The sequence below is a fragment of the Kryptolebias marmoratus genome, linkage group LG12 (genome assembly GCF_001649575.2).
Source record: "Kryptolebias marmoratus isolate JLee-2015 linkage group LG12, ASM164957v2, whole genome shotgun sequence".
In the NCBI taxonomy this organism is placed as follows: domain Eukaryota; kingdom Metazoa; phylum Chordata; class Actinopteri; order Cyprinodontiformes; family Rivulidae; genus Kryptolebias; species Kryptolebias marmoratus.
In genome coordinates, this window is record NC_051441.1 from 18,490,538 (window position 1) to 18,517,018 (window position 26,481).

The 26,481-nt window shown below is 39.2% G+C and overlaps 1 protein-coding gene across 3 annotated transcripts; it reads left to right on the forward strand.

Annotated features, from left to right (window-relative positions):
- Positions 1-837: 837 nt before the first annotated feature.
- On the forward strand, positions 838-26,320 carry LOC108236238 (choline transporter-like protein 2). Of its 3 annotated transcripts, none has more exons than XM_017416767.3 (22): positions 838-992; positions 12,512-12,560; positions 12,646-12,719; positions 12,815-12,899; positions 14,252-14,336; positions 14,502-14,615; positions 14,699-14,759; positions 14,941-15,064; positions 17,140-17,223; positions 17,339-17,451; positions 18,257-18,388; positions 18,478-18,577; positions 18,811-18,903; positions 20,264-20,348; positions 20,488-20,750; positions 20,835-20,929; positions 21,009-21,112; positions 22,254-22,327; positions 22,415-22,485; positions 22,745-22,833; positions 22,967-23,051; positions 23,566-25,470. In XM_017416767.3, exons 1-22 carry the CDS (start codon positions 965-967, stop codon positions 23,742-23,744), a joined length of 2,187 nt encoding a protein of 728 aa, XP_017272256.1. In that variant the 5' UTR covers positions 838-964; the 3' UTR covers positions 23,745-25,470. The 3 variants fall into 3 exon arrangements, with proteins under 3 accessions (XP_017272256.1, XP_017272255.1, XP_017272258.1); XM_017416766.3 differs by lacking the exon at positions 838-992 and adding an exon at positions 8,441-8,824; XM_017416769.3 differs by lacking the exons at positions 838-992; positions 23,566-25,470 and adding exons at positions 8,444-8,824; positions 25,619-26,320.
- Positions 26,321-26,481: the final 161 nt, after the last annotated feature.

The window sequence follows — 26,481 nt, forward strand, 5'->3', positions numbered from 1 at the left end:
AAAGTATAATCGTACTTTAATAAAAGTAGAAGTAACTTATACATAACAGATTTTATGGTTTTGATGTAACAATGACTTGTATACATATCTGCATGGACCAAAGTCACAGATCTCTTCTTTTATTGCCTCTCTCTGTTTAGAGAATTAAACAAAAATGCAAACTGCATCTTTTTTTTTTTTTAAAAAAAGGGCAAAACACAGCGAAGAAACTTTAAGACACAAGAACACTATTGGTTCCACTTAGACACCAGCAGTTTTACAGTATTTGTTCGCGCAAGGCCATTTGAAGAAGGAAATGATGTTTCATTACATAGACAGCCTACATTTTCCTTTTATTGGGCCCTTTACTTCAAGAATAAGCACACAGGAATAATAATAATAAAAAAACATCTATGCTGCCAATTAAATGAAACTTTACTAAGAAATTTAAGTTAAGCTTCGCTGGGCTCAAGTTAGATTTTGGAGCCTTACATTTTCTGTTAAATGTACATTACAGATTTGATATAAACGGTTTGGTTTTGGTGTTTTAATCGGCTGCAGTGCGTGAAGTCTTTTCAACTGTAAAAATGGGATTTGTTTATATTTTGAGTACAGCCTGTTTGAGTACTTCAGCACCACTGATTTTTAAGCTGTGGTATATTTTTTTGCCTACCTGTAGATAAATGCTGACATACGTCACTGATTAAATGCACTTTAAGTGAGTCACACGGATCTCATATAACGAGGGCTAAAAATTAACCCAGTCGCGGGCAGCGATTGGTAGGACGCCTTGTCAATCACGCTCTCCTGCGTTCCGATTGGTCGGAGCGCCCCACCGCAAAAAACTCCCGTTGAATGTTTACGGGACTCACGAGAGTTTGGAGCGGACTTCAACTAAAAGTAACCCCGGTTACACATTAGCCACGGCCGAGGCTGGAAATATGCTGTAGCCGTCCGAGCAGCCCAGAGGAGAGGAACCGTCACCATGGAGCTGGACAAAAAACCGGAATATGGTAACTGTTTAAATCTCCCACCCTCTCCGTCGGCCACGCTTCTTCTCGTTTGTTTTTGTGAACGTTTAATTACACGTTGTTCGGGCGCGAGGCGGTAACAACGCAGGGAGCGAGAGTTTCACGGAACAGCTGCCGAGCCTCCCAACTTTCTTCTTTTATGGTTTTTATTGTTGTAGCTAAAGAGGGAGTCCGAAGACCACTTTCTCTGTGTGCTGATGCGTATCTGAACAACCGGTGGCTGCTTTCTCTTTATTGTTTTCTTATTTTTTCAGACTCCCCCCCCTCCCCCATGATGTTTTAATTTAATATAGGTTACTTTTGTCAGTAAGCTTTCGGAGCAGCTCTCTGCGCATTCATCACACCCTGTTTTCTCCCTGCTCCCGTCCAGTTGCTGCCACATTCCTCAGCCTGGCACGAAAGACATCAGCAGCTTTAACTATCTATAGCTCTCAAGTTGATGTGCAAATACAGCAACTAATTGTCAGACGGGCGCCTCCAGCTTTATGCAGTTCGGTTTCGTTTCATACACAGGCTCTTAAAAAAAATCACCATCTGTTCAGCAGTTGCCCAGTTATGCCTCACTTATCACAGCCTTAAACTGTTATACACAGCATAAAGGAGCTGCAGTATTTAAAGTGTGTGTGTGTGTGTGTGTGTGTGTGTGTGTGTGTGTGTGTGTGTGTGTGTGNGGTATTCACACAAAGTCTCATCTTAGGGATTTTTGTGTGCAGCCATAGTCCAAACTTCCACTTTTTGTGCAGGTTTTTCCATCAACACATCTGGATGCGGGACAAAACAAAACGAGACACTCCTCCCATTCGCTGACATCCTCCTCTCCCTGCTCACACCCTTTTCCACTCTCTCTGCCACATGATGGCTAACAGATTCCCTTTTTTTTTTGTATTGTGGTTTTTTTTTTTTTTTGAGGAAGCGGATTAATATTTCTCAATGCTTCTTGAAACCTGAGACCGGCGATGGAAAAAGCCGTAGCGTTTCAGAGCGAACTGTAGCAGGATCTACCCAAGTTTCATGCGTTGGAGTAATTTCAGGCTGTTTTCTTTTTTCCTGTTTGAAGAAACCTCAATGAGAGGATCTGAAGCAGCTACGGCGGCCATGCCCTCCAGATTAGCTGTAATTATGTGCCGTATTTAGGTTTGAACCTTTATCAAGTCCTTCCCAAATCACATGTTGCAGGTTTGCAGCTTCTGTTCGTTTTGCAGCTAGTTTCCTGTCCTTTGCCTCTTTCTAACGAAGAGCTGCAACTCGTGTGCCACTACAGGTTCCCATTTCTGCTTAGATGTTCTTGATAATACCCTCACCAACCACAGAAGAACATGTGACTCAGCGATCCGTGTTGTTGTTCTGCAAACCGGCCCCCGAGCCTGAGACACAAAGACACGTCTAAGTGTCGCGTGAGACTGCCTCGAAGCCGGGAGCGGTCTGTTTGAGGAGAAAAAAGAGCTGCAAACACAAAGCGTTTTGCTTGTTGTTGCAGGGCAGGCAGGAAGAGAGAGAGAGCACTCTCACCTTAATGTTCTTTGAAGACACCGCTTATGTAAAGTTAATGACTTCATCCATCTGTTAAAGCCGAGGCACTCAGTTACATTAAGCTTAATGTATCCCACAGATCTGCCCGTGAAAGTAGAAGGATAAGCAATGATGAGCGCCGAATATTGATCGGTTAATCAACTATTAAAGGGGAAATTAAAAAAGAAAAAAAATCATGTTTTTCTTTTAGTTGAACACGATCATGAAACACTCCAATGGTCTATATCTCAGATTTTAAACGTTAATGACTTGTTTTTAGACGTTTTGTGTTAAAATCCCAAAGTGGTCTGATTGTGTGGGCGGAGTTACCTCCTTGGTTGGTGATGTAGAAGGAGGCGGAGCCAGTTGTGGCAGACCGCTGACACTGAGGAGGTTACTGTCAGTGTTTACCAGGGAAAATGGAAGCAGAAGAAAAAGCAAGTTTGGTTAACAAAAGTACCAGTTTGTAAACACGTTTGTTTTGTTTTTATTTTGGTCTGTTGTGATGCTGTCGGGAACTCAACCCCCACATTTCACAAGAGGAACCCCCCCCCCCCACACACACACACAAGATTTATAATGATGTCACACAGTGTGCAAGGAGTTTTCCATCCAGACAGTGAGAGGTGGGGGTGGCGGTCTGGACAGCGACTGGTGGCGATCGGACAGTGTTAGTCAGGGGTTCATACAGTGAACGGTTGAGTTATGATACATTTATTTCTAGCCATCGCTGTGTTTTATTTGTGTTATATAATTGTGCCATTTTCTCGTGCATTCTCTTACCAGTTCATTACCTTGCGTGGACCTGAACCTTTTATTTGTACGACGCTCTGTTTTTAAACTGAGTTGTTTCAAGACAGCAGCGGTCCACTTCGGCTCGCTCGGACTGACCGTTCTATTGCGAGTCCAGTCAGAATTAAACTCTTTTTCTCCAAAATGAGGTTGTTCAAAAAGCTATCTGCAACAGGTAAGATATTATTTGTTCAACTTTTCCTCAGAACCCCATTCCAAAAGACCTGAAATACCCCTTTAATCATACAGTGACATCTTTATAATCTTTGACTGATTTGGTGTAAAGTCTCTTAAAGTTTCTAAATGTCATAAAAGGGAGGGTGATCATGTAATTGCATGTATCTGTGAGTTTGTTTGTTTTTTAGCAAACCGTCTCATCGTCTGTTAGACAGATTTTAATGAACCTTTCAGAAAGATTTGTTCCTTTAATGAATATCACTTTTATTATCAGTGTGGTTAACATGGAACAGACTGATTGCTGCAACTTTATTAGATTAAAGAAGCCTTTAATAACCCATGGATTGTGTTGTTTGGTCTAAATGTTCTGAAAATATCGCAGAAAAACTCCAAAATAGGACAGCCTCATTCAGTGGCTGCCGTATTAAGCCTGGATAGGGTCTTACTAACAACTTTTGCCATTAAATTACTTCTACGAGTCTGTACTTGTTTAATAGAATGCTGTTAATTTCCTTCAAGTTCTTTAAAACTAGATGGCGTTCCAGTTTTTAAAACAGTGACATTTACAAAAGTCTTGGTTTCAGTTCATGTCACAGAAATATGTTAAGGGAGTTCCAGGAATAACTTCACAGCACGCAACTGTAGGTTTTGTTTTTACCTCACAAGAGCTGAAGCAGAATTTCCCTAGACGTTTTATTTATTTATTTTTTTACTTATTTATAGATGGTTGATAATACCTGATATACATGCAGATATCAGGTGCTTTACTAATGTTTGAGAGCAAAAATTCTGAGTAGATGTTTCATTTTAGCAGTGTGGCCTGTTTCAAAAAGTCGATAAACAGAAAAAAAAAGGAGTGCAAACATGTTTGCAGCTGCGGCTCCAGACCGGATTTTAAAATCAGAATAAAGCATCAAAACGAGCAGATCACCGAAAAGGCCGACTTCCGGTTTAGAAGCAAATGTTCGATGCTTCGATGCTAAAGAGAATTGTGTTGCTTCCCGTGGAACACTATAAATAGACGTGAACTTGGACTGGAAAGCCAAGCTGAGATCCCACACCCTCCGACCAAAATAAAACACCAGTGGCAGGCTGAAAGTCAGGATCGCAGTTGGAACCGTTAGCTAAAAGTTTCCGTACTGCGCTGACTGAAACTAAAAGTGCAAAGAAAATGTTGTTATCCTAACATTTGTCAATAAAACTTGGTATGATTTTCATCAGACAGGCAGAGTTACATGAGGATTTTTGACTGAAAACGTGTGTTTTTAAATTACAGGATGTGAGGGAGGCGCTGGCTAAAGTTAGACAGGGAGGTGTATGAACATCAGCAACAGTGTCCAAAGTAAATACGGATCCAAAAAAAAGACACTTTTTTTTCCACGTGTAGCTTTTGTTTTGTCTTTTCAACCACTTGAGTTACTTTTCAAGGGTTGCCCCGTTTGTTCATCGGCCTGGCGGCGAACGGCAGCGACGCTTGTGCCCACGCCTGTGTGTTGTACGTGTTTGTTTGTCTGCAGCGTTAGCAAAACATCTCATGAAACAAGTGGACAGATTTTGATGAGACTCTCGGAAAGTAATCATCCGATGTACAACTTCAAGGGATTTAATTTTTTAGCCAGTCCGGTTCAGGATGGCTGCCACAGCTAGTCAAAGTTAACTAACATGAAAATAGCTGTAACTCTGTCAGTTTGACATCAATCAAGCTAAAATTTGGTTTAGCTGAGAATCATATTGCACAACATCTTTACGTCAATACTGTTCGACTGTCAGCAAAATATCTCAAGAACCACTGGACAGATTTTAGTGAAACTTTTAGGAAGTAATCCTTGGCTGGACATCTAAAACTCATTAACATTAGGAGTTGACTTGATTCAAGATGGATGCTACAGCTAATCAGTATTACCCAACTTAGAAATGGCTACATCTCAGTCAGTTTACAGATACTGAGCTAAATCTGGTGCGGTGGAAGCTGAGAGTCATTCTTTCAGTGCTATTACATCTCATAAGGTCAGACATTATTGCATCAATTAGTCACACATGCCATCATTTACAAGGTTTGATCTAAACTATTATAACTTCGTTCCTTCTCCTCATAAGATGATCTTTGTTTGAACCTCTGGCATGAAGGGCGGCGGGCAATATGCATTCCTTCAAGGAAAGCAAAGCATTTCATTTGTGTGTGAGTTCTCATCAAACACGTACTTGTTGCCCACTGAAACCAAGAGAAACATGTTGCTTTGATTGTCGCAACACTCTAACATGTCATTCCAGATATTACCCTTTGGAGATATTTCAAAAGAAACGTTTGGAAATAATTGTCTCGTTGCTTCACAGTCAGTAATGCGTTGTCATGCACAACAGAATTTGCGAATGTCATGAACCCATATTTTATTCACATGGTAAACACATCAGATGTTGAAACTAAGAAAGTTTATTAATATTTATTAATTTTGAATTTGATGGCAGCAACACAGACGGGATAGGGGCCACAGAAGGCTAGCATGCTCAAGATCGTGTTTTGACTAAAGCTGCCCCGAACCTTTACCTCCCACAACTTATTTTCAGGAACCTTTAACATTCGTTTCAGCCCTGCTCTGTTGTTGCCTATCCACTCTGCGCTCTGAGATTCAGGGTAGAGGAGGCAAATGAAGTCTGCTGGTGTTTGTCTCTCCTCCTCAATAAAGCCACGCTGACATTTTGCGTCTGTTCAGCAGCTTAAAAACAATTAAATCAGGACTTGCACAACAGCCAATCTAAGTCGTCTTTAGCTGTTGACTCCCAGCTGAACAGTGAGAATACTTATCTGTAATCTATTGATGATGCATATTTGTAGTGGATCCTCACTTGTTACTGTATCTGTGACCCGGACCATAAACACTGTAACACAGTCTGACATCAGCGGTGTAAAACTCTGAAAAGTCGCTGTGATGGGAGGTTTTACTTTTTCCTCTCTGCTGTTTCAGAGGCTGAACGTAGACGTCTGTGTTGGGTCGATTTAGTAAAACTCTGCTACAGCTACATGTTTCCACGGAGTTCCTCCTGTAGTAGACTGTAACAGCGTGTAAAACAATCTGAGTTTCTGCATGTTCGAATGTTGTGTTTGGAAATGATAATTATGAGCTGTAGTGGAGATTAAACCACCAAGATGACTCAGACAAAGAGGTGGATGGAAAATGCTGGGAATAGTCAACCAAACAGAAAGCTTTAGCTCCCCCCACCCTCACCACAGAGCTCCACTCTAAACGCTCAGGGTTTTCTCTAAAGTACTGTCTTCCTACCAGGGCTGTTATGTCAGGCTGAAGTTTCCCCCTCCTTCTCAACTCTGTTTTGGACCTGGTACCAGTAATCAAAAGGCCCCACAAAAAACAAAACAAAACAACAACCTGTTTCCAGGAAATGATTCTTGCAATCAGAGTTCTTTTAAGGTTCTGAGGTCAGATTGGCTCTGTCGGGGTCAGACATGGCTTTGATGGAGGACTAAGAAGATGATAAAACTTGATTTTCTTTCAGTTTCTGACCCACAAACTAGCATCAGCTAATACATGTAACCCTGACTATTGCTGGTTAAAGGGTACAATTATCACTAATCAGCCCTAAAACTAGGATATTATGTCAGCACAAACAACCTAAGCAACTGTTAAAGCATTTCTGTCAATTTATGGCATCTGTTTATATTTTTTTACTTTCTGAAAATCATCTCAAGACCTCCACTTGTAGTTTCACGACTCACATTTGGGTCCAAAGCTCAACTCTGGGAACAGCCGTTCTAAAGGAAGTAAAATAAGCAACAATGTTTCTGGCATTGCTCCGGGTCCCCGGTTGCCCATCCTTCCATTCATCGCTCTCTTTGGTGTCCACCTGTTGCCTGGGTAAAGTGTCTCCCCGTCCCTCCAAGTCTCCTGATCGCACTGCTGCCTGAATCCAACTCTTATCTGGGCCTGACTAAAAATAATCCGAGGTGTTTTTTTTTTTTTTTAAATTAAAGGGCAGTGTCTCGTTTGTTTACGTACTGGGACCAGCCAGTGTATCAATGGGTGTCCAGTGTTATGTTAATGGACGTATTGCCGTCCATCATGGCGAAATAAACACTCTTGATGACATCATTGCACGGACTCTATAGAAAGCTATATTAGATACTTGTTTTATCAGCTATAAGTCATATAAAACTGTTACAAAATCACATAATTATTTCCCTAATTTGTACGCAATTCCCATTATTTACAAAAGTAGTGTGATAAGATGAATCGTACACTGCATTAAGCTCATTTGGAGCTTGTTCCAATGCAATATTTACAAATTGGAGGGAATTTAAAACAGTTCTTTGGGTTTTTGTCATAATTTGGTCAAATAAACATTTAACATTTAAGTTTTATTCTGCTTCTGTTCAATGAATTAGATCAAAACTTGCTTTAAAGCTCATAAAGATGAGCGCCTCTTCACGAGAGCAGAAATGTTGGACGTGAAAACCGAGCAGAACAGACGGAAACTTTCAGTAGTTTTTTTTTCTTCCCTCGAGCCAGTGAAAAGGATTTGCAGCACGTGGTCTGTCTGTGCACTCTTCGTTTAGCGTGCTCTGATTACTTTTGGCTGCAGAACGCTTCGAGTGAAGTCCAAAACATCCGGCCGCCAACAATAAGAGGAAATAAAAGTCATTTGCTGAAGTTGTAATTGCTTTCATCGTGCTCCGATGGAGGCGTTTCGCCATCTCCGCACGATGAAGAGAATTTAAGCTGGTGCCTTTTTGAAGGTTTTTTTTTTTTTTGCAACAATTTGGTATTGATATTTGGGCTGGATGATTTAAGGTGCCACACCACTGCAGGTCACGCGTTGCCTTAAATGCACACACACACCTGAAACTAATCAGTCTTCCTCCTCCACACATTCCTCTAAAACCTCATCATGCAGTCGAATACAAACAATAACCTCTACCTTCTCTTTCCACACCTCGCAGCCTCATTGTGGGGTAGTTTACACTCTTCTGGGTGTTTCTTATTTGTAGTTTGTGTTGTTTTTAGACAGCATGAGGTCTTCTAGTACAGGAGCGAGCTAAAAAGAGGTGTTATCTACAGGTGGCGTGCCCTCTGGAGAGAAGCAGCTGTTTCAGCTTTAACAGAAGCAGAGGGAAGTGTGTTGTAGGGTGGAGCATTGCAGACACAAACCATTCAGAGACAGGTTGAACTGGTTTCTAGCTACAATGCTTGTTTTCCCTCGCTCCTAGTTCTTTTTTCCGGGGTGAAGGGAAGAGGCAGTGGGTAAATTCGCTGTGCATTTTTAGCTTCTGGTCCGAGAAAGGAGTTTCAACATGCCTGAAGAGGAAGAGTTTTATGGAAAGAACGGTAACGGCTCTTTCTTTATGTAATGTTCTCTTTGTCACTTGCATCAGAAGTTGTAATTTTAAGCCTGGATTCTGTTTTTCTTTTAAGAGCAACCGTCATGTAGTTACGAAACGACAAAAAACGTCAGTATCAGCATGTCAACATGCTGATACTGACAAGGGAACCAGCTGCTAAGGGCAGTGTTTCTGTCTGTACAGGTGCGTGGGAGCAGAGGGCATTCAGGAGTTTTCTTCTTGTTTTGTATTTATGGAAATGTGCAGTTGGTACTTAAATCCAAGTTGTCCTTTTAACATAAGGAACGAGCAAGTCAAAGACGACAAAATGTGTACAGTGTGTACATGATACAACACCCATGTCCTTTCTGACGGGAAGCAGCGCTTTATGTATGTCCGGGCTGCCACTGTTGGAGACTAGTTGGCTACATGAAACTGTGAGGAAGTTGTGACAAGATGGGTGACTTTTTGGTCGAATTCCGAATATTTGTGAGCATTGAACCATGTGGAATGTTTGAAGCGGCCAGTTTTTGAAAATCATAGCCTGTTTTTTTTTTTTTTTGTGTGTGAGATTTGCAAAAGTGTACTTATGAGTGGACTTTGAAATGAGGCATAATAAGGATTTATCATCAGTGTGGTTTTTAGACCTAAACATTTAGGGCTGTAGACAGAGGAGAGCTCATGAACAGGGGTCGACAAACAGCTCTAGTGCTCTAGAAGTCATAGAAACTAAATTTTAAGAAGAGTTCAAAACTGGTTCGAGACACCCACAATAACTCTGGCTATTTTAAGAGGAAAAGTTGTTGCACAAATGTTTTGAATACATTCAAAATTCACACATTAAGATGATGACCTTTTGAGACCTGTGAAGAAACATTTGCCCCCCTGTGCGACAGTAGTAAAGTGCTGTATGAATGTGTGTGGATGGTTAAATGAGGGCACAGATTGTGTTGTAAAGAACTTTGAGTTGGCTAGAAAGGCGCTACATAAGTAGGTATATTATCTATACCCAAGAATCTGAGTGGTGCATAAAGATGCCTCAGAAAATCACTCATTTGACTCTAAGATGTCAGGATTTGTCTTGAAATGCTTGCAGGTATAGGTATTTAATATTTTTTAGTAATCCAGTTTTAGACAATATTGCAGTTTGGGGTTGTTCTGAATTCCCATTTTTGTCTATTTTACAAAACACTTAAGTGATTTTTTTTTTTTTTTTTTTACCTTTTTAGGAGGTATATTTAAGTCATAAGTTAAATGACTGTGTTGAGTAATACAGCAATACTTTGCAGAACTGCATTCGTTTATAGACACATTTTTACCCATTTCTTTTTCTCATTGATATTTTGCTCCGTTTTATCTTTGTGTTCATTCAAAATACTGTGTGTGCTGAGTGCTTCCTCCATAACAAGGGAAGTGAATCGACTTGATTTGTTACCTTCATATCTTTAATACCGCAAGAGTGCACTTTACCTGAGTGGTGGTGGTGTTTGCACGTTGGATTAAAATGTTCGAGTCAGTCTGAGTGCCCTTGAAGTCGTAGGTATATTAAAAATCAATAGTTCAAATCGGTGTGTGAACATGTTGCTGTGAAGGGGGAAAAAAAAAGAAATCATGACATAGTTTTTCCTCTCCTAATTAGAGTAACTGACATGCTTGATTTTGACGTTGGCATTTAGGAGTCCTTTAACAACAAAAGGTTGGTTAGCGGAGGCGGATTTAATAACTTCGCTTGTCAAGGATCCTCCACTTCCTTATCTTTTTTTTTTTTTTTTTTAAATTGAACTAACTTCAAGACTTTCTAGTCTTACCTATGATGTCTTTTTCTAGCTGTCGTTTCAGAGAGCAGTGAGCTCTTTGACTTGATCTATAGCAGTGGATGTTTGCAGTGTGTGTGTATTTATTGAACCAGAGAAGCTGCAGTATGTTTAGTTTCATGATATAGAAAGAGAGCTGAAAGAATTTTAAAAACTGTAGATGAGCCAGGGCATTATATCCACTCCATCCCCTTTTTTTTGTTTGTTTGGTTCTTTCTTAGCTTAGACCTGCATTCGAATCATGCATTTTGAATTTTGTGTGTGAGTAAGCTTCCTAATGATCTTACTTGGAACAATTACCTATCTGTCCACCTCTGACTATTAGTTCCTGTTTTACCTATAAAGTAAAAATCAACTCATTTGAATGGGTCGGGACGTCTTCTCTAGCTTCAGCTAAATTTGGTGTCCATGTCAACATAAAGTTTTAATCTAGATAGATGTGCTTTGCTCCATTGGAAGTTTTTTTTTAATTTTTATTTATTATTTTTTAAACAAACTCTTAAAAATGTTGCTTGCATTTTGCATACCGAGCCTACAAAAACAAAGTTCTGTTTATTTAGAGTTTCTCTCTTTTAGATGATAAGATAAATCTTCAGGTTTCTGCTTTGTGTGAAGCACAAACCTATATTTTACATTTATTTACACGCAGTCCTATTAACAGGTTAAATGTACTTTTTTTTTTTTTTTTTTTTGTCAACACAAAGAATTTTAAACCTACTTGTAGCCTACTATTGTTTGTTGCTGCATGTTAAGCTTACAAAAATCGGAAGTTTAATATGTTGTTTGGCATAAATCCAAGAGAATGCGCTGAGGAATTTGATCCTACATTTGTTGGAAGCAATGTGAGCTTTCTCACGTCTTATTTTTTGCTTATTCATTAGGGAGGAATTTTTGTGGGTGGCAGGCGTGTCATTCCTGGTGGGAAGTCACTTGACAGACAAAGCGTGTGGGGAATATGGGGGAGTGTGGCTTCTTAATTTTTCTGCTATTCTGTTTTAAACCAGAGGAGTTGACTATTTGTCCACATCTTGGACTTTATTCAAATAGTCAAAAACTACCTCCTATTGTATTTTCCCATGCTCTTATCTTGAACTATGGCAGAATTTTCACCACATGTGTTCAGCTCTGTTGTTTCTCTAAAACTTCAGATGTTCAAAAGATATTCAGCTAAACACACATCAAATTTATTATCTTCCTGCTGTGTTAGACATTTATTTATTTAAATATAATCAGTAAAAGATTTATTTTTTTATTTATTCACAAATTTAAGGGATATTTCGGCCACTTTAAAGTGGGGTTCTGTGTAAAGGTTACGAACAATTGCTGTCTTACCTGTTGTAGATGGCTATAGCTGTAATAAAATGGTGGCTGGATGGAAATTCTTTGAGCTCATACGCCATAACTTGAGTCTCCTTCAATACACAAACTGTAGATAATGCCTCAAAATTCCTAGGGGTTTCAGCTGCAGTATGGGCTTTACTGGAGAACAATAATTACAATTGAAGATATTTTTAGAAGCAGATGTTTTGAGAGGTAAGTGGGAGGAGTTGAAGTATCTCAGGGTTTTGTTCGTGACTGAGGGAGGAGTGACGCGTGAGATCGGCAGACGGATCGGTGTGGTTTTTGCAGTATTGTGTAGTCTCTACCGGTCTGTTGTGGTGAAGAGGGAGCTGAGCTGGAAGGAAAAACTCTGTTCCTACCCTCACCCTATGGTTAGGAACTCTGAGTAGTGATTGAAAGAACAAGATCTCAGATACAGGCGGTCGAAATGAGTTTTCTCCTCAGGGTAGCCGGGCTCTCTTAGAGGCAGGGTGAGAAGTTTGGATATCCGGGAGAGTACTCGCTGTGATGGTCTGAAATGGTCGTCTTGTTTTCTGCAGGTGAGCGAAGAACATACGATCCCTCCTTCAAAGGCCCAGTCGACAAAAGGTGAGGCAGACATCGCCGCTGATGGTGCGGTTCCTAACAAAGGGTTTCTTTTTCACCATTCAGACTGTCCTCCTCTTCATTTTAGGGGCTGCACAGACATCGCCTGCTGTATCCTTTTTGGCGTCGCTATAGTGGCTTATATAGCTGTTGGAATAATCGGTAAGGATTTCTTTTTTTATGTTGAGGAATTTATGTTATGAGCTTTTTTTTTTTTTATTGGCGCCAACATTAACACTCAATGTTTGTACTTCCAGCTTGGAGCCATGGTGACCCGAGGAAGGCAATCTACCCCACAGATAGTCGAGGCCAGTTCTGTGGGCAGGTCGGCACTCCACTTGGGTGAGTTAACTTTCCATGTAGGCTTATAGATGGAGATGTTACTGCTGGTGGTGCTACTGGTTTGAGGGTCAGCCTAAACCAGGGGCATCATTAGACACAAACACACACCACCCCGTCGCACCCCCATCATGGATTCATTCCTTTTGTTTTTGTGGGCAGCTTGGTGCTCTGAAAAGCCTATGAACGGAACCAGTTTTAACTGCTTTGCTCATGATCACCACTGTCATACTCCTACTGACAAAAGAACTGGTAAACATGGATATATATATATATATATATATATATATATATATATATATATATTCATGAGTGTGAGAATATTTGTTCATATAGGCACGTACCAGAGCAGAGATGCTGTGCAGTTGTGTCATCGAGCACAAGAGATAGAATGAGCATGTGTTGGAGAGCACACATGAGGCTGTTTTTCAGTCCGACACGTTGAATTCACCCAATGTTTGCTGCCGTTATTATCAGATGTTTTCTAGGGCAGCAGCACAACCAGCGTTTTGTACTCAACAGGAAATGCAGTCATCCAGTTGTTCAAAACATTAAAGAGTCATCTTTTTTATTTATTTATTTTTTTCTTTTGCAGTTACAAGACAGCTTCAATGATTTTTAGGCACAGTACACAGATCTCTTTCAAATAAAGATAATCTTCTTCTTCTTTTGGATGTTTCCATTTCAGGGGTCTTCTGTGTCCTCTGTCCTCACTCCAACTCCCTCCGTGTCCTCTCTAACTGCATCCATATATGTCCTCTTTGTCTCTAACATCCTTCTGTCCCTCCTCTGCACATGTCCAAACCATCTCAGTCTGGCCTCTCTAACTTCATCTCTCAGTCCTTCAACCTGTGCTGTACCTCTGATGACCTCATTCCTCATCCTGTCCATCCTCGTCCCTCCCAAGGAGAACCTCAACATCTTCAGCTCTGCCACTTCCATCAAACAACAAAACAAAAACAAACACCATTTATAACTTTCCAGCTTGTATTATTTCTCATGTCACATCATTAACATTCCTCTGGTTTAAAGGGTTGTGGTGGATATTTTGTAGTGGGGGTTCTTTGGAAAGGTTACATACAGTTAATATCTCACCTTTTTTGTAGATGGCTCCTTGAGCGACCTCCGTTTGGAGAAACGGTTTAATTTTCGTTGGACTGATCAGTTAACAGCTGGACCAAATGGGGCCAAGACCAAAAAAGGTCTTAATGGACTCCGGTCTCCAAATGTTTCATTGCAGTTTGTTATGAATAGGTTATGTTGTGGTTTTTAGTTTTGATTGACCAAAAGTGACTTTTTTTTATAATTTTTAAATTTTTTTTTGATTGATCTCCTTTCGTGTTTGCATTCAACAGGAACAAGAGCAACTTATTCTACTTCAACATCATGAAATGTGCCAGCCCCGTAGTGCTGCTGGAGTTTCAGTGTCCGACCACCCAGGTGTGAAATACACCTGTTTGCATGAAATCCTTGTTTCTGTATTTTGACACACAAGCTGCTTGTCTTTTTTTTTTTTTCTTTTGTCATCATTATCACATAGTCTGTTAGCCTTTATTCTCCCCGCTGTGTAGTTTCTTGAGTTTGATGCGACTGTCCATCTTCTAGATTTGTGTGGAGAAGTGCCCAGAAAAGTTCATGACGTTAGTCAATGCCCGCGCCAACGCAAAGGACTTTGAATACTACAAAAAATACTGCAAGGAGACTTTGAAACCGTCAATGGTGAGCTGCAGTGAGAATGGTTGTTTTTTTCCCTCTCTCTAGTTTCACTCTGTGTCATCTCATTGTGATTTTATTCAATTCAGAGTGTACCGGAGATCCTGAAAGAAGGTCTCTGTCCTGCCATGCTGATACCCAGCAGGTCCTGTGAGTTTAATCTTTGAAGTATTTGTAAAATATTCTTCTGTTTATATTTGAAGATTCTTCATTATTTCATCAGACAGATATAGTATACATCCTGTTATGTACTGTATCTGAAAGTTTAGCATTTTATGAAATTAGTGCCAATGTTAAATACATTAGTCAGTCTTTCCCTGTTGTCTTTCAGTCACCCGGAGGTGCTTTCCAGCTTTAGGCCTGAAAGGAGGCCAAGTAACCGTAGGAAACGAGACTAAGTTTGACGATGGATCTGGAAATATGAAAGATGCCCAGGATCTTATAGACGGAGTAAAGTAAGTGGATCATTTGTTTTTGTGTGTTTAAAGGGGACCTATTATGCTTCCTTAAACAAGTCAGGATAGATCTATACAGAAACACAAAACATACAAAACATGTTCATTATACATACAATCATTCTCAGATATTGAGATTTCACCTGGTGGATCTCCATTTGGGTTGCTTGACTTGGGGTTGCTAGGTAACAAGAATTGTGATGTAACAATCCTGAGGTTTTTGAAACGGGTCATTTTGCAGACACCAGAAAACATTTATTTATTGTCAAAAAATAGCTGGAAGGTTGTTTTTTTTTACTGTTTCTAGAAGCAGTAGATACCCAAATGGAAGTACAAAAATATGCATGAAGTGAATTTTGCATAATAGGTCCCCTTTAAAAATGAGAATGGAAAGTACTTCAGTGGAAACAAGGTTTCTGGTGGGTCATTGTAGACAGGAAGTAGAACTATTCATAAACTGGCGTAACAGCATGCAGGTAAATCACTCATGTCCACTGTTACTTTGTGCCCTAGAAACCCAAACAACAAGGACACCATTTGTTTACTGTTTTTTCTTTGTCCCTTTCAATATACTGTGATTATGGAAAATAATCAATTATTCTTAACATATCATTAGTCAATCGATGTAAGACAGTTCTGTCTGTATCCTCATATGTTTGTAATGTGAGCATTCTCACCACCTAAAAGTGCAGCATGCGTATTTCAGCAATTTAGTTTGAATTGTGTAGATTATAATTTACAATCCCAGGTATTTTGTACAAAAAGTAGTTTTCTTTGGGAATCAAATCACAGCTATTTTAATGCTTCCAAACATGGCGGACAGTTTAAAATGTCACCATTTTAAAATGATAACTGTTTTTTCTTTTAATTAATCCAGTACTTTTCTTGTTTTGACTTGATGCCTATTTAAAACTATAAATCTTGATTCCAATGAATTACATTCAGTTCACAAAAAACAGTTATTCATGTAATCACATTTCAAAGTATTCCTGAACTAGACTGTCGTCAAACCAGACCTTCAACATAAAAAACAAGAGCTGAACAATGTTTCACATCCAAACATCGGCATCAACACATCAATCCGGGAGCTCTTTGTACCAAATATACAGCAGCTGTTTCTCATCATTAAATGGAATAAAATTTAGAGTAACAATTTTGTCTGCTATCCTTTTAATAATGGTTCGATTAACTGTACTGCACTGCATTCAATGTTTCGTTTAATTGATGGTAGAAAAATTTAAAGCAGAAATATTTTAAATTTTTTCTCATTTAAAACCAATTTTGTGTGGGTCTAACTTTATTCATAATTTAAAAAAATTTTTTTATTTCTTATGGACGCCCTCAAAAGCAAATATTTAATTTGTATCTTGAGTAAATAACGTTGTTTATACGTGTGCACTTTGAGAACTTGTTTTTTAGTCTGATAGGTACAGCGTAGGAGGAAACGCTGTTTAACAACTACAAACTTCTAGCTAAAAGAATTGCTAGCTATCTGTACCTTAAGGAACTTGACACAACCTTTGAAAAAGCAAACAAACAAAAAACTCTTTTAAAAGTGCATTTATTAGGTCTGTCTGTTTAGCTTGTGGCTGGAGAATTGACACCGATAACAACTCCGGGGCTCGGTTAACGTTAAAATGGATTAACAGCAGGGGGGGGGGGTATTGTAAAATGTATGATTACGGGTAATGGGAAATGTAAAAAAATAAAATCTGTCATGACTTGTTTTCTATATGTTTTGTATTACGGTACGGCGTTGTCTGTCTCTGTCTGTGGGCGATTTCTTGTCCGCGCTCTAACTATTAAACCGTGTAACGTAGGAATGTCCAACTCCGTAGCTTGATGCCTCACGAGTCGCAGATGATCCCTATTGATTTCAGGGTCATGGGGTTAAAGGTCAAGGTCACATCTGTCCATCTGATTGATTACTCTGACTGTTTTCTGTACCATTGTCGGTACTCCTGTTATTTTTGGAGGAGTTAGTCCTAAATTAAAACAACAACCAGGTTGTTAGTGTCAATGAGGCTCTATTTGACACTGTGGCAGCAGAATAACTCTCAGGTTTGTCTCTACAGGAATGCCACTTTGGTTATTGAGGCTCGTCAGACGGTTATGAAAATCTTTGAGGATTTCACTCACTCCTGGTACTGGATTATCCTGTGAGTTTTTAATTTTTTAAAAGAAATCTTGCTAGTCTAAATTTAAAAAAAGAATAACTGTCATCCGAAGCTCCTGCTTCACTCACTCTCTGCTTGCTCTCTCCACCTTCTGCAGAGGGTTGGTTATCGCCATGTTCCTCAGCTTGCTCTTCATCTTCCTCATGCGTTTCCTTGCCGGCATCATGGTCTGGATCATGATCGCTTTGGTGCTAGCTGTGATAGGATATGGTAAGAGCCAAAACGCACAATCCCATCACGTCCCTTTGCAGTTCCCTCTAAATAACTTAAGAAACCAGTTCAAAACTGCTGACCTGAGTTTGGTTTATTAAATCCTGAACGGGCGGCTGTTGGGGTACAAAAGCAAAAATTGTAGAATGGTTAGAAATTATTTGAAATAAAATTGGCACTGATGACTGAACATGTTTCAAGAATTCTTCTTTATATTCAGAAAAACAACCGCCTCAAGGACTAAATGTTCAGAAGTGATCAAATAAAATCAGCTGTCTGCACGTCATCTTTAATTCCTCACAAATGCTTTTAATTGAATAAACCTGACAGGATAAAGGGGTTAAACCCACCTTTTTGTCCCTCAGAGGTAATTGTCGTTTATTGTAGTAGCAAAGCAATAAACGCATTGAAGACTCCCTCTCAATTTTATTCACAAACTAAGATGCCTGCAGTCACAGTCTCTGCCAGTTTTTTAAATTTTTTTTGTTAAATATTGACTCAGTTTAATACGCTCTGCCTACTTTAAGGATCAGATTTTTTTTTTCTATGTCCAGATACACAAAACGTAAGTTAGGAAGGATGTATTTGTGTGAAAGAAACACAATGAGGAGAGTGAGACTCTGTTCAAAATCTTCACTGATATACCTAAAAAAAAAAAGCATGAACAGGTGGTCATTCTTGTTAAATAAAGTACTTTTTCTTCCTACGTTTTGTGTTTGACCCTCTAATCACTCTTATTTAAAAAAAAAAAACAGCTTTATTTACTGCATTAAAGCTATTTGTGGGTTTGTTTTTGGTATTCCAGGTATCTTCCACTGCTATATGGAGTACGCTGCCCTTAAGGGACAAGCAGGTGCTAATGTGACCATACAGGAGCTGGGTTTCCAGACGGACTTCACGGTCTACCTGCAGATCAGACAGACATGGCTGGCCTTCAGTCAGTACACGCCCCGCACCTACATCCTCTTCAGCTGCTTTTCAAACGGGGCGTTCTTATCATCTTTCCCTCCTCTTGTTGTCCTTCAGTGATTATCCTGGCCATCGTAGAGGTCATCATCATCCTCCTTCTCATCTTCCTCAGGAAGAGGATCCTTATTGCTATTGCTCTCATCAAAGAGGCCAGCAAGTCAGTATTCACAACAAAAAATTTAACATTTTCCAAAACCTTAAAAACAGATGTTGAGCTGAGAATTGAAAATTGTTCCAGCTTAAAAATAATTTCAATGAGATGCTTGGCAGTGAAGTGTTCAGCTAACAGCACAAACTCAAACATATCTGAATATGGGAGTGAATGTTATACTTCTGACTTGCATGTCTGTATCCACCAGTGATTTTTATTAATTTTTTTTCTGTTTCCAGAGCCATTCGATATGTGATGCTTTCCCTTATTTACCCACTGATCACCTTTCTTCTCCTGGCAATCGTCATCGCCTACTGGGCAGTAACAGCAGTGTATCCTTCTTGGTCAAATATATTTTTTTTACTTATTTTTAATGTTTAATTAAAAGTAGAAGTACAGATGTCTGCTTAAATCATTACAAGTACTACTTGCAAGTGTTAATATATTTTTTATTATTTAAACCACTGAATTGTCTTTTGTCTGACAGTATCTGAAAGAAAGAGTGAAGTTTTGGATCATCTGTATAGTTAAGTAATACACAGTCATGGGAACAAGTCCACCGTCTTTCAGTTTGAGGATTTTATGTATCAGAAGATATAAAAAAAAAAAAAAAAATTTATCTGGTTTTCACCAGGTTTAAAACAAAAACACACAGTAGATTCCAGCTTGTCGTCATTATTTATTAAAAACAAAGCCAAGAACAGTTATGTGTTACAGGGAAAACGACTGCATCAATGATTCAACGGCTTGTAGAGCCACCTTTTAGCAGCAGTAGTCTGAAAAAAGGCTTATCTGTAGGACATTAGTTTCTACACAGCTCTCATGTTCCGATTAAATTTTACAAACCTAAGAACATGCTGCCATGTTTGTTTTGAGAGAGGATTTTTTTCTGCGACCCTTCAAAACAAGTCATGTCATGAACTTTAACCTTCAACATTCTAAATGAATTCTTTAGACTCTAAGATGGAGAGGATTTTTGCGTTTTTCTTTCTCCCTTTTATTTATTTATTCATTTATTTATTTTACAAGTTCTCTGAGCATTGCACTGTCTGACCTTGGGGTGAATTTGCTGGGGCATCCACTCCTGGAAAGACTGGAAGTCATCTTAAATATTTTCTCCTTGTGAATAATCTTAATGATGGACTCCAAGTTGTTTGGAAAAGGCCTTTTTAATATCTCTCCTCAGATTAAAAGGCAACAACGGTGGCTTCTCTAAGACCATTGCTGACGTCATTCCGTGCAGCTATACAAAAAGGAAAAAAATCAAATCCACTTCACGTTAAAAACCTGATCATCCAGCAGAGGGCAGCATTGTTACATCCCTTTTATCAGACGGGCAACTCTTGCATTTAACCCTGAGTGGGTTTTGTCACGGCAAAGAGCTTGGAGAACAGCATGCTTCAACACCTGGAATTGTTTTCCATGGACATGCACTCGAACGCATTTTTAAGGTCTTGATGGTATATTAACCCTCCTTAAACCCTCAAAAGAGAGAGCCGTAGAAGAAGCACTTGACTTGAAGGCCACGGGAGGGTTAAATTGAAGACTTAAACTCTTTTCCTTTGAAATCAGTGGAAAAAAACATTTAAATGCAAAATGAAGCTTGGTGTCCGGGAATGACACAGTAATGTTTTGTTGAAAGTCATAGTGATCTAATTCTTACTGACTGTAAACCTTGACAGAACAGATCAGTTTCTTATCTACCTCCAATGAGGCAGTCTACAAAGTTTTTAACACGTCTGCATGCGAGCACTCAAGGGAAACTTGTGATCCAGCTGTAAGTTGTTTTTAACCTCATTCCTGCAGGATATATAGATTTAATTTTTTTACTGGAAGCACATTTTCTATGAACCTTGTCTGTCTCCCATTTAACAATAAATATTCTATTTTTTCATATGTCTTTAAATTGACGCCAGAACTACTCGACAACCACCATGAAAATGAAGTGTCCTGACTCGGAGTGCCTTTTTGCCTTCTACGGTGGAGAATCCGCCTACCACAAATACCTGATCGGCCTGCAGTTCTACAACGTCTTCCTCCTCTTCTGGTGTGCCAACTTTGTCATTGGTCTGGGACAGATGACCTTAGCTGGGGCCTTTTCCTCGTACTACTGGGCCTTTAACAAGCCAAAGGATATACCCAAATTCCCCTTATTTTCTTCCATGGGGCGAGCTCTCAGGTGTGCACAGTTGCGGGGTGGTTGTAGTGTTTTCATCTGACGTCCTGTTTTGTACTCCCGAGACTTACATGCATCTCGTTTTAGGTATCACACAGGAAGTCTGGCGTTTGGCTCTCTAATCCTCGCAATCATTCAGATCATCAGAGTTTTTCTGGAGTACTTGGACCATAAACTGAAAGGTCTGGTGCTTGTATTAAAGCCTTTAAAAATGGTATAGATTGATTTTAAGGATTGCCTCTAAATTGTTTTCATTCGCAGGAGCCCAAAACAAGTTTGCAAAGTTCTTGTTGTGCTGTCTGAAGTGCTGCTTCTGGTGTTTGGAGAAGTTCATCAAGTTCCTGAACAGAAACGCCTACATCATGGTGAGGAATGGAAAATAAACCGAGCTGTTTGAAGCAGGCTTTTAAAGTACAAGTTCCCTCGACAAAACCCAAAATCTACAGTCGGTACCGCAATGGTGGCCTTTTTTATTTATTTTTATTTTACACATCTGAAAAGGATGCTCTGTCAGATAAAATGTCAGGAAGTACAACAGATGTTTACAAACTGTCCAACACGGCTTGAGACGGTGCATTTCCAGTTCATAATTCTTAAAATAATTATCAGGTTTAAAAGGATATTTTGGGAAAATGTGATGAACTGTTATTATCTTACCTGTTGCAGATAGCTCGTTGAATGACCTCAATTTGGAAAAATAGATTAATTTTGACAGGATGGATGAGCTAATAGCTTGTCTGAGCGGGGCCCAAGACCCAAGCAGACCTTTTCTGCGTTAAAATAACTCTGATTTCTGAAATCTTAAACTCCTATATCACCATCATTTGTGCATTACATGGTTATTCTGGCAGAAGTACTACAAAAAACTTAAGTTCCCCAGGCTGCACCAAACAGGTGCTGCTCTTCTCACTTCAACTAATCCTAGAACTCCATGAAGACCACTAATTTATGTAATGTGAAACTGATAACCGTCCTCTTGAACCATCATAAAACCTTTGACCTGGACCCGTTTCAGGACGGCAGCAGTCCTCTTCGGTCTAAGCTGTGTTTGAGCTAGCCCCTAGCTCATCAGTCCTGTCAGACCTAAACTCTTTTCCTTCAAACCGAGACCAATCAAAATGAAGCAAAATATCAACTAACGTTTCCTCAAAACCCCACTTAAGAATGGCTGGGAAAAATCCCTTCAAGGATATCAGAATATTTAATAAAAGAATCTGTAGCGGATCAGTTCTTTTTGCTTCATTAAGCGTTTTAAAGCTGGATATTCTCAGGTTTAACACTTAATTCAAAAAAGTTGAAATCGGTGGACATTTGGAACTATTTACAGTTAACTTCCCTTTAAGCATAACCAGATTATGTGCACAAGACTTGGATAACCTGTTTAGATAAGATCCACCTTACTGGCACAGTAAAAAATCTGGTTTTAGACTCAATAAATCTGCTTTATTGGACGCCTCTCTGACTGGAACCCTGTTCTTGAATGTAATTTGTGCATCTGGGCTCTAGGTGGCGATTTATGGCAAAAACTTTTGCACTTCTGCCAAAGATGCCTTCAGTCTCCTCTTGAGGAACCTTCTCAGGTGACTACCAATTTTGAACCTGAACAGTTTTAAGTGTCATGCATTATCTTTCTAATCTAATATCGATTCTGTTTCTTAATCCCTTAGGGTTGCTGTGGTGGACAAAGTGACGGATTTTCTCTTGTTTTTGGGGAAACTTCTCATCGTTGGCCTTGTTGGTCAGTCTGTGTCATGTGCTCGATGCTCAGAGTTGCAAACGAAGCGTTTTATGCCGTTCTTGAGAAAATTAAATAACTGTAATGAGGCTTGCTTGTATAATATGTAGCTAATATTTAATCGTGGCTGTGATCAGGAGCTTTTAGATAGTCAGCTAAATTGTAATCTGGAGTTAGTTCAGTATAAATCCAATGTGTCACAAGCATAACAGAGCTTAACAGGTAACTATACCTCTGCTGATCATTTTATTTCCACACACAGGGGTATTTGCTTTCTTTTTCTTCTCTGGAAGAGTAAAGGCCTTTCAGGATACAGCTCCCAATCTCCACTACTATTGGGTGCCCATCCTGGTGAGAATAAAATAAGCTTTGAACACATTTCCCTCAGAAAATAGCATTATCTGATTAACAGTGGGTCAGAATTCAGTTCAGTTCCTGAATTCATGCATGTATACACAATAAATGACGCCGTTTTCCCCACCAGACTGTGGTGATTGGCTCGTACCTCATCGCTAACGGATTCTTCAGTGTCTATTCGATGTGTGTGGACACATTGTTCCTCTGTTTCTGTAAGTAGTGAATCCTCTTTATTGTTGTTTTTTTTTATTTCATAAAATGTCCACACAGTTTTAAATGGGTGGGGCTGAGTAAACAAGGCTTATGAATCATGTTGAGTTGAAGAGAGTTTGCCAGAAAGCTTTAATCTTCTAACTTTGCTCTTGGTTTTTGGGGCTGTCACTAATTCTTAATGGCTTTGTTTTATTAAAACGTTTGCCACACATAAATTTCTGCTTCATTTCAACTTAACAGTCTGGCTAATTGTTACTCTTTTACCTAAAAGTTGTGGCCGCTTGTTGATGAACTTTAACTTTTTAAAAACTTGCATTGTCTGTGGGTGCTTTTGCTTGCTTGCGGTTTGACTTTCTTTTCTTTTTGTCTCTGTTTTTTTTTTTCTTTCCTCTTTCACAAATCACCCCCTTCCTTTTCCCTTCATATTGCCTCTGTACCTTTCTTTTTTTTTTTCTATACTAATCCTCCATTCAACTCATTAACCCAAACACACACACACACACACACATTAAGGTGAAGACCTGGAACGCAACGACGGTTCAGCCTCTCGGCCTTATTACATGTCGCCGAGCCTTCGCGAGGTTCTGTGGAAGGATGAGGCGGAGGGTCCGTTCGTGGCCTCTGCACAGCAGCAGCTCGATGAGGACGCCCGCCTGAAACAGGAGCCTGACGCTCGGGAGGACACAGCTTAGAGACGAGGACTTAGAGGCACAGCGGCGTTTAGAAACGTTCGGGATGAAGAGCTGGAATTTAGTCACCCAGTAGGACATTAACACAGCTGCAAAACCCTTTGCCTTAAGGTGGCACGAGTTTACTGTTAAGTTTCAGGAAGTGCAATCCTTTGAATTGTAAACTGCTATAGTTTGATGCAAAAAACCCCCCCAAAAAACACTGGAAATATGTCAACCATTTGTTAAACTCACACACTACAAGAAGGTAAAAGAAAAAACAGGCATGAATATAAAAAAAAACAGCTTCATGTTGTAGAAATGTTGTAATGGAACTGCTTTAAGGGATCCTTCAGATTTATTTGGAGTAGAATTCAGTGGAAAGCATATGAATAGTTAGTATCTTACCTGTTGTAGATGGCTCTTTGACTAGGAGAAATAGTTTAATTCTGACCAGACTGATGAGCCTGTGGCTGGTCCAAATGAGGCCAAGACCAAAACGGATTGCTGTTGTTTTAAAATGATTCCAATTTAAAAAAGAGAAAATCATAGCGGTTCATGCCAGTTTTGTCACCAGTAAACGTTATTTTGTCCGAATTGTCAAACTCCTGCCAGACGTTCCCCAGTCGGCACCACAAGTGCTACAGCTAGCCGCCACCGCCACTGTTTGCTCTAACAAATAACTGCAGAACTGTGTGTAAATAATTGAAAGTTGATGGTGACATAAAAGTTTATTAAATATCTTTCCCAAGAACCCCGCTAAGAACCTGAGATCTGAAGCGTTTTAGGATGGCAGCAGCCCACTTGGGTCCTGGTTTAGCTAAGACTAGCCATTAGCTCGTCAGTCCTGTCAGAATTAAACTGTTTCTCCATGCTGAAGTCGTTCAAACAGCTACATCTTTAAAAAAAATCCACTGCTTTAATGGAAAAACTCCTATAGGTCAGTGATTCATCCAAACTAAGTTGGAATTAGTTCACCACCAGCTGTATATTATTTAGTCCTGCTGTGATTTCCTTTAAAATTAAACAGAAACAATATATTAGACCATCTTCACTGAGCTAATGTTAGCCTAGATTTAAAACTTAAAAAGCAGATAAACACAAGCTTCATATTGTAAGTTTAAATCTGAAGCTTGTGTTTATTTGGTGTTCATCAACCGTTTCGAAAACTACATTTTACATTTTAAGTTGGCTAATTTCTCATTGTTTGCATGAAGGAAACATGATTTAGTGGCTGGTCACTTGAACTGATGACGTCTTAGCAAAGGTGCTTGTAGGAGCCAGGGCGTGTGTAATTTGTTTCATGATAGATTATGTGATGTGGGAAAGTTTCTCTTCATAGCAAGTTTTTTATTTTATTTAAGACTGATCATATTGTACTCTGAATGTGTGCTGCTTTATGGTAATTTTTAAAGTGCGATTGGGAACTGTTCATGCAAACGAGAATATATATATATATATATATGTCTCCCAACCACTTCCTTTTTAACACCTCGTCCCTTCCAGTATGCAGTTAAAGACTTGAAACCCGTCTTGGTGCCTTTTTAAAGCTGATGTTCGGAACCACTTGGCTCGTTGATTCTGACAGTAAAGCACTTTAATTTTCACACGAAGCCATATTTGATTTTAGTCTGTACAAATGAATAAGCTGGCATCAGTTTTAATTCACACGCAGGTTTATATTTTGTAGCTCTGCAGAAAGACTGCTTTGTAACAGAGTCAAAGAAAATAAACAAATCTTTGTTGTTCAGATCTGTCTGAATTATTGATTAAACCTTATTTTTTTCTGTAAAAACCTTCCTCCTATGACTACAGATTAAGTTTTGTCTGTTGGTGTTGGTACGGTGACTTTACTACCTGTAGTTCATGCGTTTTTTAAAAAACGAATCTCTTTGCAGTGGAGGATCTTGAGAGGAACGACGGCAGCGCCGAGAGGCCCTACCTGATGCCAGAGAGCCTCCGCAAAGTCCTGAAAAAGAAGAACAAGACGGACCCGGCTCAGTAGAGCATTTTACAGAGCAGTGCGAGTCTTTTTGTTTTATTTTTTTTTTTATTTGTATGAGGCGACACCGTCGGTTAAAATGACTCCAGGGTAAAAGCTGTCAGTCTCCAAGAGACGATCAGTTCTGTTAAATGTTGTCCTGCCAGGATCTTTACAGGTCCACATCACCTCATGTATTTTAAACATAAACAGCATAGGTTTTTCAGATTAGTGGATTTTAAACATTTAGGTTTTCTATTCTGAAGTTCATCATGTTTTAAGATGTTTTTTTTTTTTATTCTTTAACTTGAAGCAACATACTTTGAGCATGTTTTTTTTCTATATCTGGTTGTTATCTAATGGCATATGTATCACTTAAAATTGTTTTAAAACATGGTTTTGTGCTTTTGTTTTTTTTTTTTTTGTTGTTGTTTTGCTTGTGTAGTTTTGTTAGAAAGTGTGAGCGTGTGGCCAAAGCCTGGCGGTGAGGCGTAGTTTGTTTTTTAGAGTGCGACCGTACAGTATGCAAAAAGCACAAAGTTGTATTATTGATATACTGGACTGTCTTTGGGGGTTTCTTGTATTTCTGAAATAATGATTTTTTTTTTTTTTTTTTTTTCAAATAAAATGATTTTTAAAAAAGTTTTGTTTTAGCCTTTTTAACATTGATGGGATTTCTTATTTCTGATGGAGCAGATTTATAAACGTTGGTCACAACTGACAGATCAACTTTGATAAATGTCATATTTAAATCATCGGTAATCAAAAATTAGCAGTTTA

Bases quoted from the DNA above. Each gene is read 5' to 3' on its own strand.
- LOC108236238 (XM_017416766.3), top strand. From the start codon at position 8,791: ATGCCTGAAGAGGAAGAGTTTTATGGAAAGAACG. The intron at 17,224-17,338 runs GTGAGTTTTTAA...CACCTTCTGCAG, and splicing joins TCCTGGTACTGGATTATCCT to AGGGTTGGTTATCGCCATGT. The intron at 22,328-22,414 runs GTGACTACCAAT...TTAATCCCTTAG, and splicing joins CTCTTGAGGAACCTTCTCAG to GGTTGCTGTGGTGGACAAAG.